This window comes from Argopecten irradians, chromosome 7, assembly GCF_041381155.1.
Source record: "Argopecten irradians isolate NY chromosome 7, Ai_NY, whole genome shotgun sequence".
Lineage (NCBI taxonomy): Eukaryota > Metazoa > Mollusca > Bivalvia > Pectinida > Pectinidae > Argopecten > Argopecten irradians.
Genome location: NC_091140.1, coordinates 36,252,794 through 36,267,326, shown reverse-complemented (window position 1 = coordinate 36,267,326; position 14,533 = coordinate 36,252,794). Strand labels below are relative to the sequence as shown.

The window sequence follows — 14,533 nt, the reverse complement described above, 5'->3', positions numbered from 1 at the left end:
CTGGGCCTTGGAGTTCATGTTCCAATGGGATGGGCAGCAACAATTGTGATGGTCCGTTCGCAAACCTTTCTCGTTGGGTTGCGATTTATTGTGTATGAGATGGCTGATGGTAGTGTATCTCGACATCTGGGGGTTTAATGCCATGGCGGTCGAGTTTAGACAGATGCTGTGATTTAGCGAGACAAACAAATTTCGACTTGTATCCTTGACCGTTGTAACCATTGGTAGGAAACACAGAGAACTGGAAATGACAACAACGTCATATGAACATAAAAGTTTCTCAAGAACACCGTTATTAGTGTCATAAACTCATTTCTGTCATATCTGCTTTTTTCTTTTCGCCTCACTGCGATGTATGAAATATGTACATCCAGTCAGGTCACTCATTCACTTTAGCCAGAGGCATAGCAGTTACAGTCTATGTAACATGACAGACAAACAGCCGAGAAGTCGGTACCGTACGTCAGCCTCCCAAAACATACGTAGGGCAGACAATTTGATAAAAGGGAGACTGTGCGGGTAAATCATCATCATTTGCTAATGTTGTCGGGGTTTGTCTTCGTATAGCTAATTTTCTGAATTGACTCAAATTCACAAAATTTAATGTCTCGCTGTTTTATTTCAAAAATCATGTTTTTTACAAATCAAACTCTGCCATGTCAGCCAGGCCTTTAAAGGTTACAAATACGATTCGTGAAAAACAAACCCATGCGAATAAGTTCAAAACAGTAAATATGAAAATTTACAACTATCCATTAGGTAGGTAGATAAAGTACAATACAAAACCGAATAATAAATTAATACACTAAAATATTCCGTTGCTAGTATCGGTATGTTTAAATGTTCTAATGCATTATTGTGAAGCTTAATGACTAAATAATGTTGTCATATTTGTGAACAAGCAATATATATTTTTAATAAAGAGAAGAGGATTCAAGTTTGATAAATGAATAATAAAAAATATTTACAAAAATTATTTGCAGCATTCATTACAAAACAATTGCCAATAGGTATTTCTCTCTCTCCCTCATTCTATCTCTCTCCCTCTCTCTCTCTCTCTCTTTCTCTCCCTCTCTCTCTCTCTCTCTTTCTCTCCCTATCCCCCCCTCTCTCTCTCCTTCCCTCTCTCTCTCTCCCCCTCTCTATAAAACATCTTTTAGTTTGTGCAAAATAAAAAAAAAAACGACGTAAAGAGTGGTTGATTTAACAGAGTAAAGGATTCGCTACAAACCTTCTTTAAAAAGTTTAAATAAAACAGAAATAGACTGTTTTCGAGGACAACAGTCGCCAGCTGAAAGGAAAACGATAAATATGAATGGGTTAAGACTGTATCTACCCTTTTGCTGTTCGTTATAAATGCAACACTATAAACCTTCAAAAAACTGTTTTGTTATTTTAGGCCAGGATGAACATAAATGATGCATGGAAAATTCAAAGAAGTATATAATCAAAAGATGAATAAAGTTTTTTTTTTATATCATGCTTTGATGCTAGTTATTTGATCACAAATTCACTTAAATCCACGAAAAAATATGTCACGAAACATTAATAAAAATATAGATACTACTATAATTAAAGAACTTTAAGGTCGATGTTAAACATATTTCATCTTGATTGCTGAAGTATTGGATTATTCATAACTAGTTAGAGATCAATCACTACTAAAGCAAATTTATTGCGTTCATCGAGACGTAAGTTTTTCTTTATGTTTCAAACTGCTCTCCTGCCAACCTAAAATATGACTGATCTTCGTGAAAGTCATTAATTAATAATCATTGAAAGAATTTGATCGTAAAATTTTCACGAGAAACTTTATCCATAAATAGATATACAATCTTGTACACAACATTACTAATGTCCATTTTAGGCTCCTAACCTTTCCGGAGACGGCTTTTAATTTTTAAAATGGGAATGTAAAACGAGATCGATAATTTTGTAGAGTCGCAAAAGTAGAAAGCTACTGTTGATTCTATACGTATCATCACCTTCTTAATATTTTGATTTTTAAAAATGTTAATTTTCATAACGCGGGTCGTCTTATGTTTCCTTAAATACCGCGCGGTAGTTGAATGTCATTTTGCCAGACTGCAAAACAGCGATATGACTCGCCATTGTTATCATATCTGTCAAGGAAAAACTACTGTCCAATTCTAAATTGATTGTTTGTTTGTAAATTGGTTTTATTAGTTAAACGTTTTATTAACAACCCGGGTCAAGGTCGAACTTCCGTGTACGTAATATTTGCGTGTGTTTATGTAAATGAACGTGCGTCTTTTGGGAGACTGCAGTATGTTTGTGTTGTGTCTCCTTGCGATAGTCGAACTCTTGCCCTTTTTGTAGTGCTATATCACAGAAGCTAGCTGTCGGAAATATGGTCGAAGATATATCCAATTGGATGTCATACTGAAACAGATAGGGACGGTTAAGTGTGTGATTTGAGAGAGGGAGAAAGATAAATACGAGTACCATTTTGGCTATGACTATAGAGGTTAGTTATATGGACGAAAGTATTCAGACCAAAGTTTACACAAACTAATCAAGTGTAATTACATTGGGTAATTATACACAATGTACAAGCGCATGTTTAATACGTAACGAACTATTACTCTGGGAGAAGTATTAATATGATCCGTTGTTCAATTAGTATTTGCCAATTTATTTTTTAAACTTTGAATTTGGTTGTTAGGTTGGGGATATACGCTTAGAGTGACAGATAAGTGTTAATATGACTTTACTATCTACAATGGTGTTAGTTTTAGGTCGTGTTACAGCAAGTCGACAATTTATGTCGGTAAGTTGACTTCTTTACAAGTTGTGCTAAAATTTGTCTTTTTCTCATCATATCGATTATCTATTTGCTGTAATATGATTTAGAATATACCATACTTATAATTATTGGAGTCAAAGCCAAAATGGATATGAGCATTAAAATTATTGACCAGATATGCAAATAATTTATAGTATTACTTTAGATCCTTCAATTACCATTAATAGACATTAAGACCTAGTTAGCCACTATATGTAACTTGTTTCGAAGACACTTGGGGAATTATATAGCTTACATATACCTGTGTGACTGTCTTGCTCAAGCGAGGAGTTCACTCTTCTCTGCTATATCATCCAGGCATTAATTTAAACCAGGCGTATCGTGTCTAAATTAAACATCAAAGGCGAATGTGCTTCGTTAGCATGTGCAAGTCCTAGCATGTGACAGACATTCTTCATTATTGACTTTTGCATAAGTGGACATTTCCTTATGGTCTATATATTTCCATAATTTGCTACTGTGAAGGTTAAACTATAATTCTAATGTATTTATTTTGTATTGCATATTTACTTATTGGGTTAATTCTGTTTAGCATCCAATTAACAGACAAGGCGTACCTGGTTTAGGAGGGGAAAAGACAACAGAAAATAACCGACATTCGGTCACAGTACCAGGCAACTGACCCACATATATTTCGATTTCCCAATCAACATCTTTTGGGAAATATCGCCATGGAGAATATGATCGTTAAAATAGGTTTAGAGAGCCCATGTTGATAAGTAAAATTGGCCACAACACTCTTAATTCTGATTTGTTTAGACATATATTAAATATTAATAAAACCCAGTTTCAAGGTCATATTGTTAATTATAGCAGATGGAGGAAGAACAACAGGTATAAAATGTAAAATATGAAAATTTTTCCTAACAAACAAAATTCTGTTAGTACTAGTATCCTAGAAATACATAACTACATTGTTTACAGCATTAAAAGATAAAATAATTTATCAGAAGTCTGTGTATGCTTTCTTAAAATGAAATACTATGTTTGGAACGCTAAGAAATTCATTTTTTGAAATATCTCATCATTTTCTGCTTCAAATTTAGAAAAGCTCGGTTTTGTATTTTAGAGCTTATTAGTATGGCACAGTACATCGCATTTTGGGTTAAATCATCGATATTGAGAAACTTGGAGTAATTCCTATAGGGAAATCATACGCATGCCGATCATCTATTTTAATGTCACCATTTGTTTAAAATATGAATTTAATTTATTCAACAAAATTTGGAAGACTTCATATTACTTAGAATTTTAATCTGTCAAATGTCGTGTTTTTAAATGTAACGTCAAAAAGAGCAACATTTTGTATGCGTTCGGTAGTCGATACCGGAATTGAAAGTCTTTAGGATTAGCCGATTTATATTCGACATGGCGAACTGCGATTAAAACCAGTGATACTCTCACACGTGTTGTTGCATACAAATTCATAACGAAGAAAAAAAGTAATCCGAGTTTAAAAATATCTGGGTTGAGCAATGTACTCAAAGAAAGATAACTCTTGTCTGTTCTAATCAAAATATTTTCATTACATATATAACCACGAAGCAAAATGTGACATAAATGTATTGTTCTACATTCCTTATGCAAAATATGACACAAAATAGTGACAAATTCCACAACATTGTTAAGTATTTTGATTAATACCATTGAAATTCCAAATCGGTTGATCAATACGATTTAGCAGGTACAACATGTACGCTGTACCCATACCAGAGTCAAAGTAACGTACGTTAATCAAATGCAATACATAAACACTGAGGAGTTGATGAAATTATTTTTAGACAAGAACATTCATCTAACAATGTTAATACAACTGTAAGAGCGATTTGAGTAGTTCTAGACAAAAAAAATCTTTACTACACAGGCAAGGGTCAGGGATCGGCATACAAGACTATGTGTAATGGCGATTGAACATTTCACATACATTTCACTACAGTGGGCTTTAATGGCATATCACAGTGAAACCAACTAATCTAATATCCATTAGAACTGGTTTGTTGCCGGAATATGTGCAAGTTTTAATGTACTCTTAGACTGAATTGTCCCTTTAAAGATGCTCCACCGCTGACAAACGGCATTTTTTCTCTATAAAAACAGTAGCAGACGAATTAGTAATTTTCCTCAGTTACAAAAAGTACTTACTTTATACTATTACTACCATTGATAAGTTTGAGCTTCGTATTTTACTACGTTAAAAATCTGTGGATCTATTGAACCAATAGCAAACTAATTTATCTTATGTTAATTCGTGTTTCAATAAGATATATATTTACATGATTAAACACCAATTATTGTTAAAATGAAGAGTTTCGTTTATGCTCTATCGGTGGTGGAGCACCTTTAAAAAATTCAGTAAGATTCTATATTATTTTTGCGATAACATTGTATAACCCTGTTGAGAAGCTCTGAGGAACCCATAGCCATCTCCGGATATGTTTACTTATTCTCCTCTCAACTTCTCTCAAATTCCTCGACTGTTGGTACGGAAATCTTGTATAACAAAAAAAGGGATAGCCGTGGCAGTAGCTTTCCTGGTAGACCTGTCTTGTCGATATTCCTTCACAAACTTCCTGCTCTATATTTCTTTCATCTTACCACTTCCAAAAAATGCAGCATGCACAACAATGGCCATAGGAAAACCTACATGTGATATTTGAGACATATCCCTTCAGAGCTTTCTGAGAAATAGTGGTAACAAATTTCAACCATCAAAATTCAAGATGGCTGCGTGACGGTCATACTGTTGACCGATCGGTCCAAAAATGTATTATGCATCACTACTAGTGTCTTAGGGGAACCTACATATCAAACCTCAGATCCCCTTCTGTACTTTATGAGAACGGTAACAAGAATTGTTAACGGACGGAAGGATGGACAACGGACCATGGGCGAATAGTAATAAGTTTAATAGTCCACCTTCATCAGACGGTGGGCTAAATTCGTGGTGGAGGATAAACGACACTGAAGAAAGATTCAAAATGATATATATGTTATGTTTCTGATTTTATTTGAAAATCATCACTAATCATAGATTGACGAACAAAATCGTATTCAACTAGAGAAAGCATTTCCGGGAAATAACATTTTGTCGTTCATATTCAGACTAATAGTAAACTTAAAGGAACAATTCGCTCAGGCTAATTCTTTTACATAACCAAGAAGCAAAATATGGCGTAAATGTATTGTTCTACATTTCTTATGAAACATTTAACTCAATATATTGACAAATTCCACGTCATTGTTAAGTATTTAATCGATACCGTTGTAATTACAAATCGTTGATCAATACGATTAAGCAGGTACAGTATGTACTCTGTACCTATACCCGAGCCAAAGTCACTCATGTTAAACAAATGAACTACATAACCACTGAGGAGGTAATAAAATGATTTTTAGGCAAAACAATTCACCTGATAATGTAAACCACTACTGTCAGAGCGATTTGAGCAGTTCTAGACAAAAGTTGCATTACTCTACGAGCAAAGGACAGGGTTCGGCATACAAGAAGTTCGACCACAATGTGTAATGGCGGACAGCGAGCGAGTTTGAACATCTACACACATGTCACCACCATGGGCTTTTCAGGCATATCACAGTAAAACCGACTGATCTAATTTCCATTAGAACTGGGTTTTTTCCCCGATATATGTACAAATTTTAATGTTCTCTAAGATTGAATTGTCCCTTTAACAAACTTGATATACAGCACACCTTATCCTAATTGGCGCCTGTTCAATCCACATCCCTATTCCGACGTACATTTATAGCATTTTCCTTCTGAATGAATAGCATTAAAAACCTGTATAATCGAACCGGCCAAATATCCTTGTCTCGCTGACATCCGGTTTATGGAAGTTACAGGTGTATGTTCTGAATTAATATAGCTTATATCTCAGGATGCTCGAAGTCGGCAATTTTGAAAGTTGATTTTAAATTGACAGTTTCATCGATGTTTTCATTGAAGTTGGAATATATGGATGTGATTGTTTAGATATACTTTATTGAAGACAACAAACTTGTCACCACGTACAGCTATTGCTGTTGGATACTGTATTCCGTCAGTTGATGTCAACAGTTCCCTGACACGTGTCCCGTCCCCAGACATTTGTACGACGTTGTGTGAATCCTCACCACACACGTAGATGTTCCCCTCCCTATCTACGTCTATTCCCCTGGCACCTCCCACAACACCACCCACCTCCATCACGCCCGTGTGGCGTTTGTCAGCCGACAGTCTGGACACTACAGCGTCCCCAGTTGTGTATGTATAAACACTGGCGATAGTGTCTCCCGTCACAGTGTCATGTGTCAGGTACCAACAGGTCTTCTTATAGTTGTGTATCAGGTCAGTGGCCCCGTCCTGTGTCAGACTGTATACTCCCCCTCCATCTTCACTGACAACAAACCTTCCGTCGTCGTAGGTAATACCATACAAATTTCTGGTTGTGTTGATGATACGTAACAGCGACAGTTTCTTGTCCTCCGCTTTAAAGACTCGTACACCGATCCCCTTGCCAGTGACAGCAACAGAAGTGTCGTCCACCAGACACATATCACGTGAATTTGCTGGAATGGGGACGTGATCAAGGTACTGTCCTTCATCTGTAAATAGCTTCAGTTTATTGTTGTTGCAGTCGCTGACAACAATATTGGTGTCCGGAAGGCACACAATTCCACGTATCCAGCAATTATTTTGATCTTCCGGAATCTTTACGTTAAACTTTCCAATCTCCTTCACTTGCCGTTCTATCAGAGGCACAGACAGGAATCCAAGATCAGCAGGGAAACTCCGTTTCTTTTTTTCAGTAACGACCTTTCCCAACATGACAGCGCCTGGAGTACCGGGATCAAGAACTTGATGATGAATACTGACTGACGTAAATGACTCCTGCATCTCCTTGATCAGGTCCTTACACGAGTCGACCTCGGCCTGACCTCTCAGGTACGATACCATTGCCTCGATTTGGTTGTTTTCGTCAGCAGCTTTGACCGATGTTTTCAATGTATTCAGCATCCCATTCATAAGACGTTCACATTGTCGTAGCGAAGCCTCGATGGTCATTTTTTCCTCTTTGAATCTTGTCACTACTTTATCTGTGACGGCCTTCTGAAGCTCATCAAGCTGTTCCTCGATCCTTTGGCGCAGATCTGTAATGCTCTTCAGAGCTAAATCTTGATTGTGTACCAAGGATTGAATCTGTTCATCAAAGTCCTTCACAAACGACTTCATGACCTCTGACCCCTTTTTCAGCAAGTTCTTCATGTCTTCTAGTTTTGTCTCATTTTTCAGCTTCTCTAGATATTTCTTCGCCTTCATCACCACTTCACACTGTCGGTGGTATTCAATTATACATTCGTTACATCCGAGTTTTCTGTGATCTTCGCAATACCAGATTATAGTTCCATTGTGTTCTTCACATTTTGGAGTCGATTCCTCTGGTTTTCTGTGGCGGACATCGCACACGCTTACATCTATGATATCACAATTTCTGTGTAGAATGTCATGATATTGTACCTTACATTCCTCACACAAATCTAGGTCCAGCGTCTTACACCAGAATTTGGCTGGATTGGTAGGAGAACCCTTTGTCTGGCAGGGTGTACAATAGGGAACCTCAGACGTACGTTCTTTGAGCTGGATAAGGTCCTGAATCACGGCATTAGTCGGGAACTGCTCTGCCCATTTCCCCTTTGTTTCGGCTTGATTGACGGGAGCGGTCATCTTCCGACAGATCGGACATGGAAATGACGTGTCCGACACCCTTTTCTCGGACAGTTCCCTAGTGATGTAGGTTCCAAGACATTCCTGACAGAAAGTGTGAAGGCAGGGTAAGGACTTGGGTTGTTGGAGTCTTTCAAGGCAGATTGGACACTCAAGTAAGTGTAGGTCAAGTTCTGGTAGGCGTCCGCCTTCCGCCATTTTGAAGAGATCTAGACTGATCTGAAATATAATTATAGTAACAGTTACCTAATACTGGAATGAATACTGACGGGTAATGAATTGTAATTTGGTGGTTTATCGTTACCATTTCGGAATGATCAACTTAAATAAAGTTCGATTCTCAGATCAGCGTGTGTTTATATTGCGAAAACTACACCATGTAAGTCATGATTAAATGTGAAATTGAAACGAAATTGTAAATATATCAATTAACGGATTAAATATAAAAAAACACAATTCAACAAAACATGACAATTTATTGACTCGTGCCCTATCTGGGCCTCGAACTCACGATCTAAGGCACCCAATTTCCTAGCCAAACATACCAGCGCCTTCTACCACTGCGCCACATCCACATGGATATTAATGAATACAAAGATTTCAGGCCCTTTGTGCCATTTTTAAAATCACGAAAGGAAAAAGCAGTTCCATTTAAAGGGACAACTAGACGTACTTTCAATAGACAAAGTTTCAGGAAAATAGGACCGTGGGCAGTTTCTATGGGATTTTTAACATTAGCTTGAACACCACCTTTCCATCTATACATACATAAGGCATAAAAAAACACGAAAAAAAATACAGTGCATTTTTGTGTTGTAACTAACGTTCACAGGGCATCATACATGTTTGTCTGTCCATTTGAAAGATTGTCCCAGCTTAATTCAATGTGTCAATTTAACGTGTCAATATAATGATGTCAATACCATAAGAATCAGTTGACCATATTTCAGTGATATCAATGTGTACTGTCAATAAACCTTTAACCAAGTTACATACATAATAATCAGAGAAATTGTATATTCTAATCGGAAATAACGAAAACGGAACATTGGTCTTTGTCTTTGTCATCTCAAAACATATTCTGGTGACATTTTCTGTCTATGTGTAAATTAGTTTCGAAATTAAAATCCGGGAAAACAGATCTTGAGTGACTTAAAAATAGAGAGTGAAGGTAGCAACGGACCACTCCTTTGTAAATATTATATATCTGTGCATTTCCATTTTATGATTCCAGAGTCCGATGTAAGTGAAAATTAGTCTATAGGTATGATTTAGATGCTAAATATCATGGTAACACCTTTGAAAATATTGGTTGCCATGATAACAAAACGGAGGCCTCTGATTCGCTGAAATTTACATGATGTCAGATTGTCAGAATTAAATGAAAATTGGTGTATTAAGGTTACGAGGTATGCTGAATAATATGGCATCACTTTCAAAAAGATTGGTTGCCATGTAAAAACAAAATGGAGGCCTCTGATTGGTTGAAATTTAGATATTATAAGATATAAGTGAAAATTGATACATGTGTGTTATGGGGTATGCCGCATGAGATAGTAACAGTTTTAAATACATTGCTGTCATTGTAATTAATTAAAGGTTCCCCATTAGTCAAAACTAAGATTGTAGTCTTTGTGGTGCTTGCAATATGTTTTTAATAAACAAATTATATTTGAAAATCAAATGTAACACTATTTCCCTCTTTAATCATTTTCAATTCAATTTGAAATAGTTTTTATCTACATCAGAGGGATGGATAATCTTAATTTGTATCTGTTGAGTTTATATTTATTTCCAAAACTTATTTGATGTCTGATGTTAAAAAAACTATTTGCTTCACCCTAGATCATATCTAGTTGTTAGTCTTTTTGTAAGGGGAAATGTAAGAATAAAAATGCACTGATTTTAGAGTATATATTTTAGTTTACAAATTTCTATTACCAATTGCTTGTTTCATTATGGTATATAAGATAAATTTTTAATTTACAGTCATCTAGGGCAAATATATATCTTTTTAGAAAATTCCCTTGGCTACATTTCTGCCTATGAAATGCTATTTTCCCGGTTTCGTTTTTTTTGAAAAAGTATCAGTTATTAGATTATACCTATAGCATGTTTTTAAAATGATTTATATATATCCTCAATTTTTAACATGCCAAAAATTGGATTTTTCTGCTTAAAAATCAGTTTGTAGTAAACGTAATTAGTCTATATCATTATAAATGGCTATAGAATAAAGAATCTTTAACAAAACTAATTGAATGAAAAAATGTTCAAAAGGTGGACACAAGGGGTCTCCTTCCACATACCAAATATATCGTTAGAAGACATCATTTAAGGCCCTTAATGCCTTTTCAAAAATTCTTAATATAAAATGCACATAAAAAGTACAGGTAATCATTATTTCATGACTTCGAAATAAATGAGAAATACATTTGGAGCAAGCTTGTTTTTTAATGAAATACTGATCAAAAATATCATACAAATAAAACACTGTAAAAATCCAGGAGATATATAGTAAAAGTGCATGTATGATGTGACCAAATACACTTGGTATGGTAATGTAATATGATTTAATATATTCCACGTAAGGATTGTTTTTATGCTTGTACATACGTAGCCGAAGGGAGGCAACTCCTGTCGACAAACATTTAAATGTCATGATCAAACATCAAGATATTAACATACAAAAATGTCCAATGGGAACAGTACTATACTAGTTTAGTATTGGGCGATGATAGGTTACAAATTAGTACATATATATGGATATCAGAATCCATATCTTACACCAAAATATAAGAAATATGTCCCTATATATGTATGTACTTTCGGTTTGTATAGCCTCAGTACAGTCATCTGATTCTGTTGGTATTGTTTATGTTTCTTCCTACAAGAAACCTAAATAATATAGCTTGGATTAAAGATAACATTTTCTTTATAATGAGAAAATCTCATTTATATTTCAATGAAACAAACTGTAATTCGTGTACTCACCACATATATAGATATAGGTCCTACAGGAGGCGTACAGTAGTGTGTGGGGCAGATTTCAATAATAACAATCGGGCCGGGATTTCCAGAAATCTCTTGCACGTTGGTACATGAAAACTCAATCGGAATATCTCGGAGAAATTTCCGGCAAACTAATGAAATGTTTTTTGATATATTTTTTTTTCTCAAAGATTGCCGGACCTTTCTCTGAGATGTTGCCATTCACGGACACTTTCATAAAATATTACGATTAATGCCGACATTGGACACCAATATAGTATGATATAATCTATATCAGCCATGACGTCACTCGTGGTTTTAGTTTATCTGACCCCTTATTCTCAATAACGTATATTCTCAGGATATACTCATATTGGGTATATAGCATGCTTGGATGAAGGGCTATCAATTGTGCTCACATGAATGACCTCGACCTTCATTTAAGGTCACAGAGGTCGAATAGGCTTAAATCTTTAAACGAATTCTTGTGAGAATAACTAAGAGGCCTAGAGACATGACATTCGGTCTGTAGCATTCTGTGATAAAGGAATACAAAGTTTGTTCAAATAAATTCATAATAATGACTTCGTTTAACCTTAATTCAATGTCACAGTGGTTAAATAGGATAAAATCATGAAAAGACTTTTTAGCATGTGAATAACTAAGTGACCTAGAAACCTGATATTGGGTAAGTGGCTTGCTGGAATGAAGGGTTAATGTTTTGTTAAAATGAATGACCTTGACCTTTTCTAAAGGTCACATGCTACAAATAGGATAAACGACTTTTTATGAAAAGACCTTGAGACCTGATATTTTATCTATGACATGCTGGGATAACCCCTACTGAGTTTGTTCAAATGAATGACCGTAACTTTCATTCATAAGGTCGCAGAGATCAAATAGGATACAATTTTCGACAACTTACTGGACTTTCTGCGTAATTGATTTCTACTATATGTTTTATTGTATTTAATATTTAGACCGTTAAGGGCCATTTGTATGACAGGTTACGCCATGAGACGCGAGTAACCCGAGAAAGCAGTAATAACATAACATGTTACTCACTTGTGACACGCGTGACGGAACACAGTCAAAAAGTAGGGGACAGTACATTTGCCAAACCAATTAGCATTCCCAGATGTGATGTTCTTTTATCGCTATGTTAAGACTAAGTTGTATATAAAATAAAGGGTCCAAAGGAATGTGTAACGGAATACAACGAAAACACACGACAACAGCCAGTCAAAAATATTTCTCTAATATCTTTTGTTAATGTGAGACACGTGTTATTCATATATATTAATTGGTTTTACAAGTACTTTGTGGCTCTGTCCAGTACCTCGTGAAGTGAGTAGGATGTCATGTTATTTTTGCCTTTGTCAAATTATCACGTCTCATTCTAAATGCGGTTTCCGATGTGGATATAACGCCAGTGATAGTAACCCCTGGAGTATCGTGGTTACTTATCACACAAAATGCAAGTGGCGGTTGATATCAGTCATTGTACCATGCCCATCGTCTTTTTATTGACACTGTTACCAAACCCAATATTCATTCACAGTGACCAAATAATATATAACTGTTTTGGAAATGTGTCAGAGAGAAAACGAGAACATCAAGAACACATGTGGATGGTACATTAACAAATACTAACACAGAAACTGCTGTTCGAGGGCTATATTCATATTTTAGAACAGTCTTTGCCCCAGAAGATGAGGACCTAGTTCCACCTTCCCCCAATAGACATTACAACTCCGTCCTAACAGAAGTCAACATAAACAAATAATCCATAATCAAAGCTATCAACAAGCTAGACGGAAACAAGTCACCTGGTCCTGATATTTTCCATCCTTACTTTCTGATCGAGACAAGGAACGAAATATTTACTACACTTGAAATATTGTTCCAGAACTCATTAAATCAAGGAATGTTCCGGACGACTTTAATGTCACCATTTGTTTAAAATATGAATTTAATTTATTCAACAAAATTTGGAAGACTTCATATTACTTAGAATTTTAATCTGTCAAATGTCGTGTTTTTAAATGTAACGTCAAAAAGAGCAACATTTTGTATGCGTTCGGTAGTCGATACCGGAATTGAAAGTCTTTAGGATTAGCCGATTTATATTCGACATGGCGAACTGCGATTAAAACCAGTGATACTCTCACACGTGTTGTTGCATACAAATTCATAACGAAGAAAAAAAGTAATCCGAGTTTAAAAATATCTGGGTTGAGCAATGTACTCAAAGAAAGATAACTCTTGTCTGTTCTAATCAAAATATTTTCATTACATATATAACCACGAAGCAAAATGTGACATAAATGTATTGTTCTACATTCCTTATGCAAAATATGACACAAAATAGTGACAAATTCCACAACATTGTTAAGTATTTTGATTAATACCATTGAAATTCCAAATCGGTTGATCAATACGATTTAGCAGGTACAACATGTACGCTGTACCCATACCAGAGTCAAAGTAACGTACGTTAATCAAATGCAATACATAAACACTGAGGAGTTGATGAAATTATTTTTAGACAAGAACATTCATCTAACAATGTTAATACAACTGTAAGAGCGATTTGAGTAGTTCTAGACAAAAAAAATCTTTACTACACAGGCAAGGGTCAGGGATCGGCATACAAGACTATGTGTAATGGCGATTGAACATTTCACATACATTTCACTACAGTGGGCTTTAATGGCATATCACAGTGAAACCAACTAATCTAATATCCATTAGAACTGGTTTGTTGCCGGAATATGTGCAAGTTTTAATGTACTCTTAGACTGAATTGTCCCTTTAAAGATGCTCCACCGCTGACAAACGGCATTTTTTCTCTATAAAAACAGTAGCAGACGAATTAGTAATTTTCCTCAGTTACAAAAAGTACTTACTTTATACTATTACTACCATTGATAAGTTTGAGCTTCGTATTTTACTACGTTAAAAATCTGTGGATCTATTGAACCAATAGCAAA

General features: G+C 35.5%; 2 protein-coding genes across 2 annotated transcripts in view; both read right to left on the bottom strand.

The window, feature by feature from the left end:
• The window catches only part of LOC138328285 (guanylate cyclase soluble subunit beta-1-like), a 93,804-nt gene that overhangs the window by 53,600 nt on the left and 25,671 nt on the right, over nt 1–14,533 (bottom strand). The window lies entirely within an intron of this gene.
• Nucleotides 5,659–12,130, bottom strand: LOC138328283 (E3 ubiquitin-protein ligase TRIM56-like). The gene is made up of 2 exons (XM_069275024.1): nt 11,544–12,130; nt 5,659–8,768 (listed from the first exon to the last, which is right to left on the bottom strand). The coding sequence occupies exons 1-2, from the start codon at nt 11,760–11,762 to the stop codon at nt 6,783–6,785; spliced, it is 2,205 nt and encodes a 734-aa protein (XP_069131125.1). The 5' UTR covers nt 11,763–12,130; the 3' UTR covers nt 5,659–6,782.

What these genes read in the sequence shown, in the direction of transcription:
- LOC138328283 (XM_069275024.1), bottom strand. Translation starts at nt 11,762, where the DNA reads ATGGCAACATCTCAGAGAAAGGTCCGGCAATCTTTGAGAAAAAAAAAT. An exon ending in GACCTATATCTATATATGTG is followed by an intron (nt 8,769 to 11,543) that starts GTGAGTACACGA and finishes ATTATATTTCAG; the next exon opens with ATCAGTCTAGATCTCTTCAA.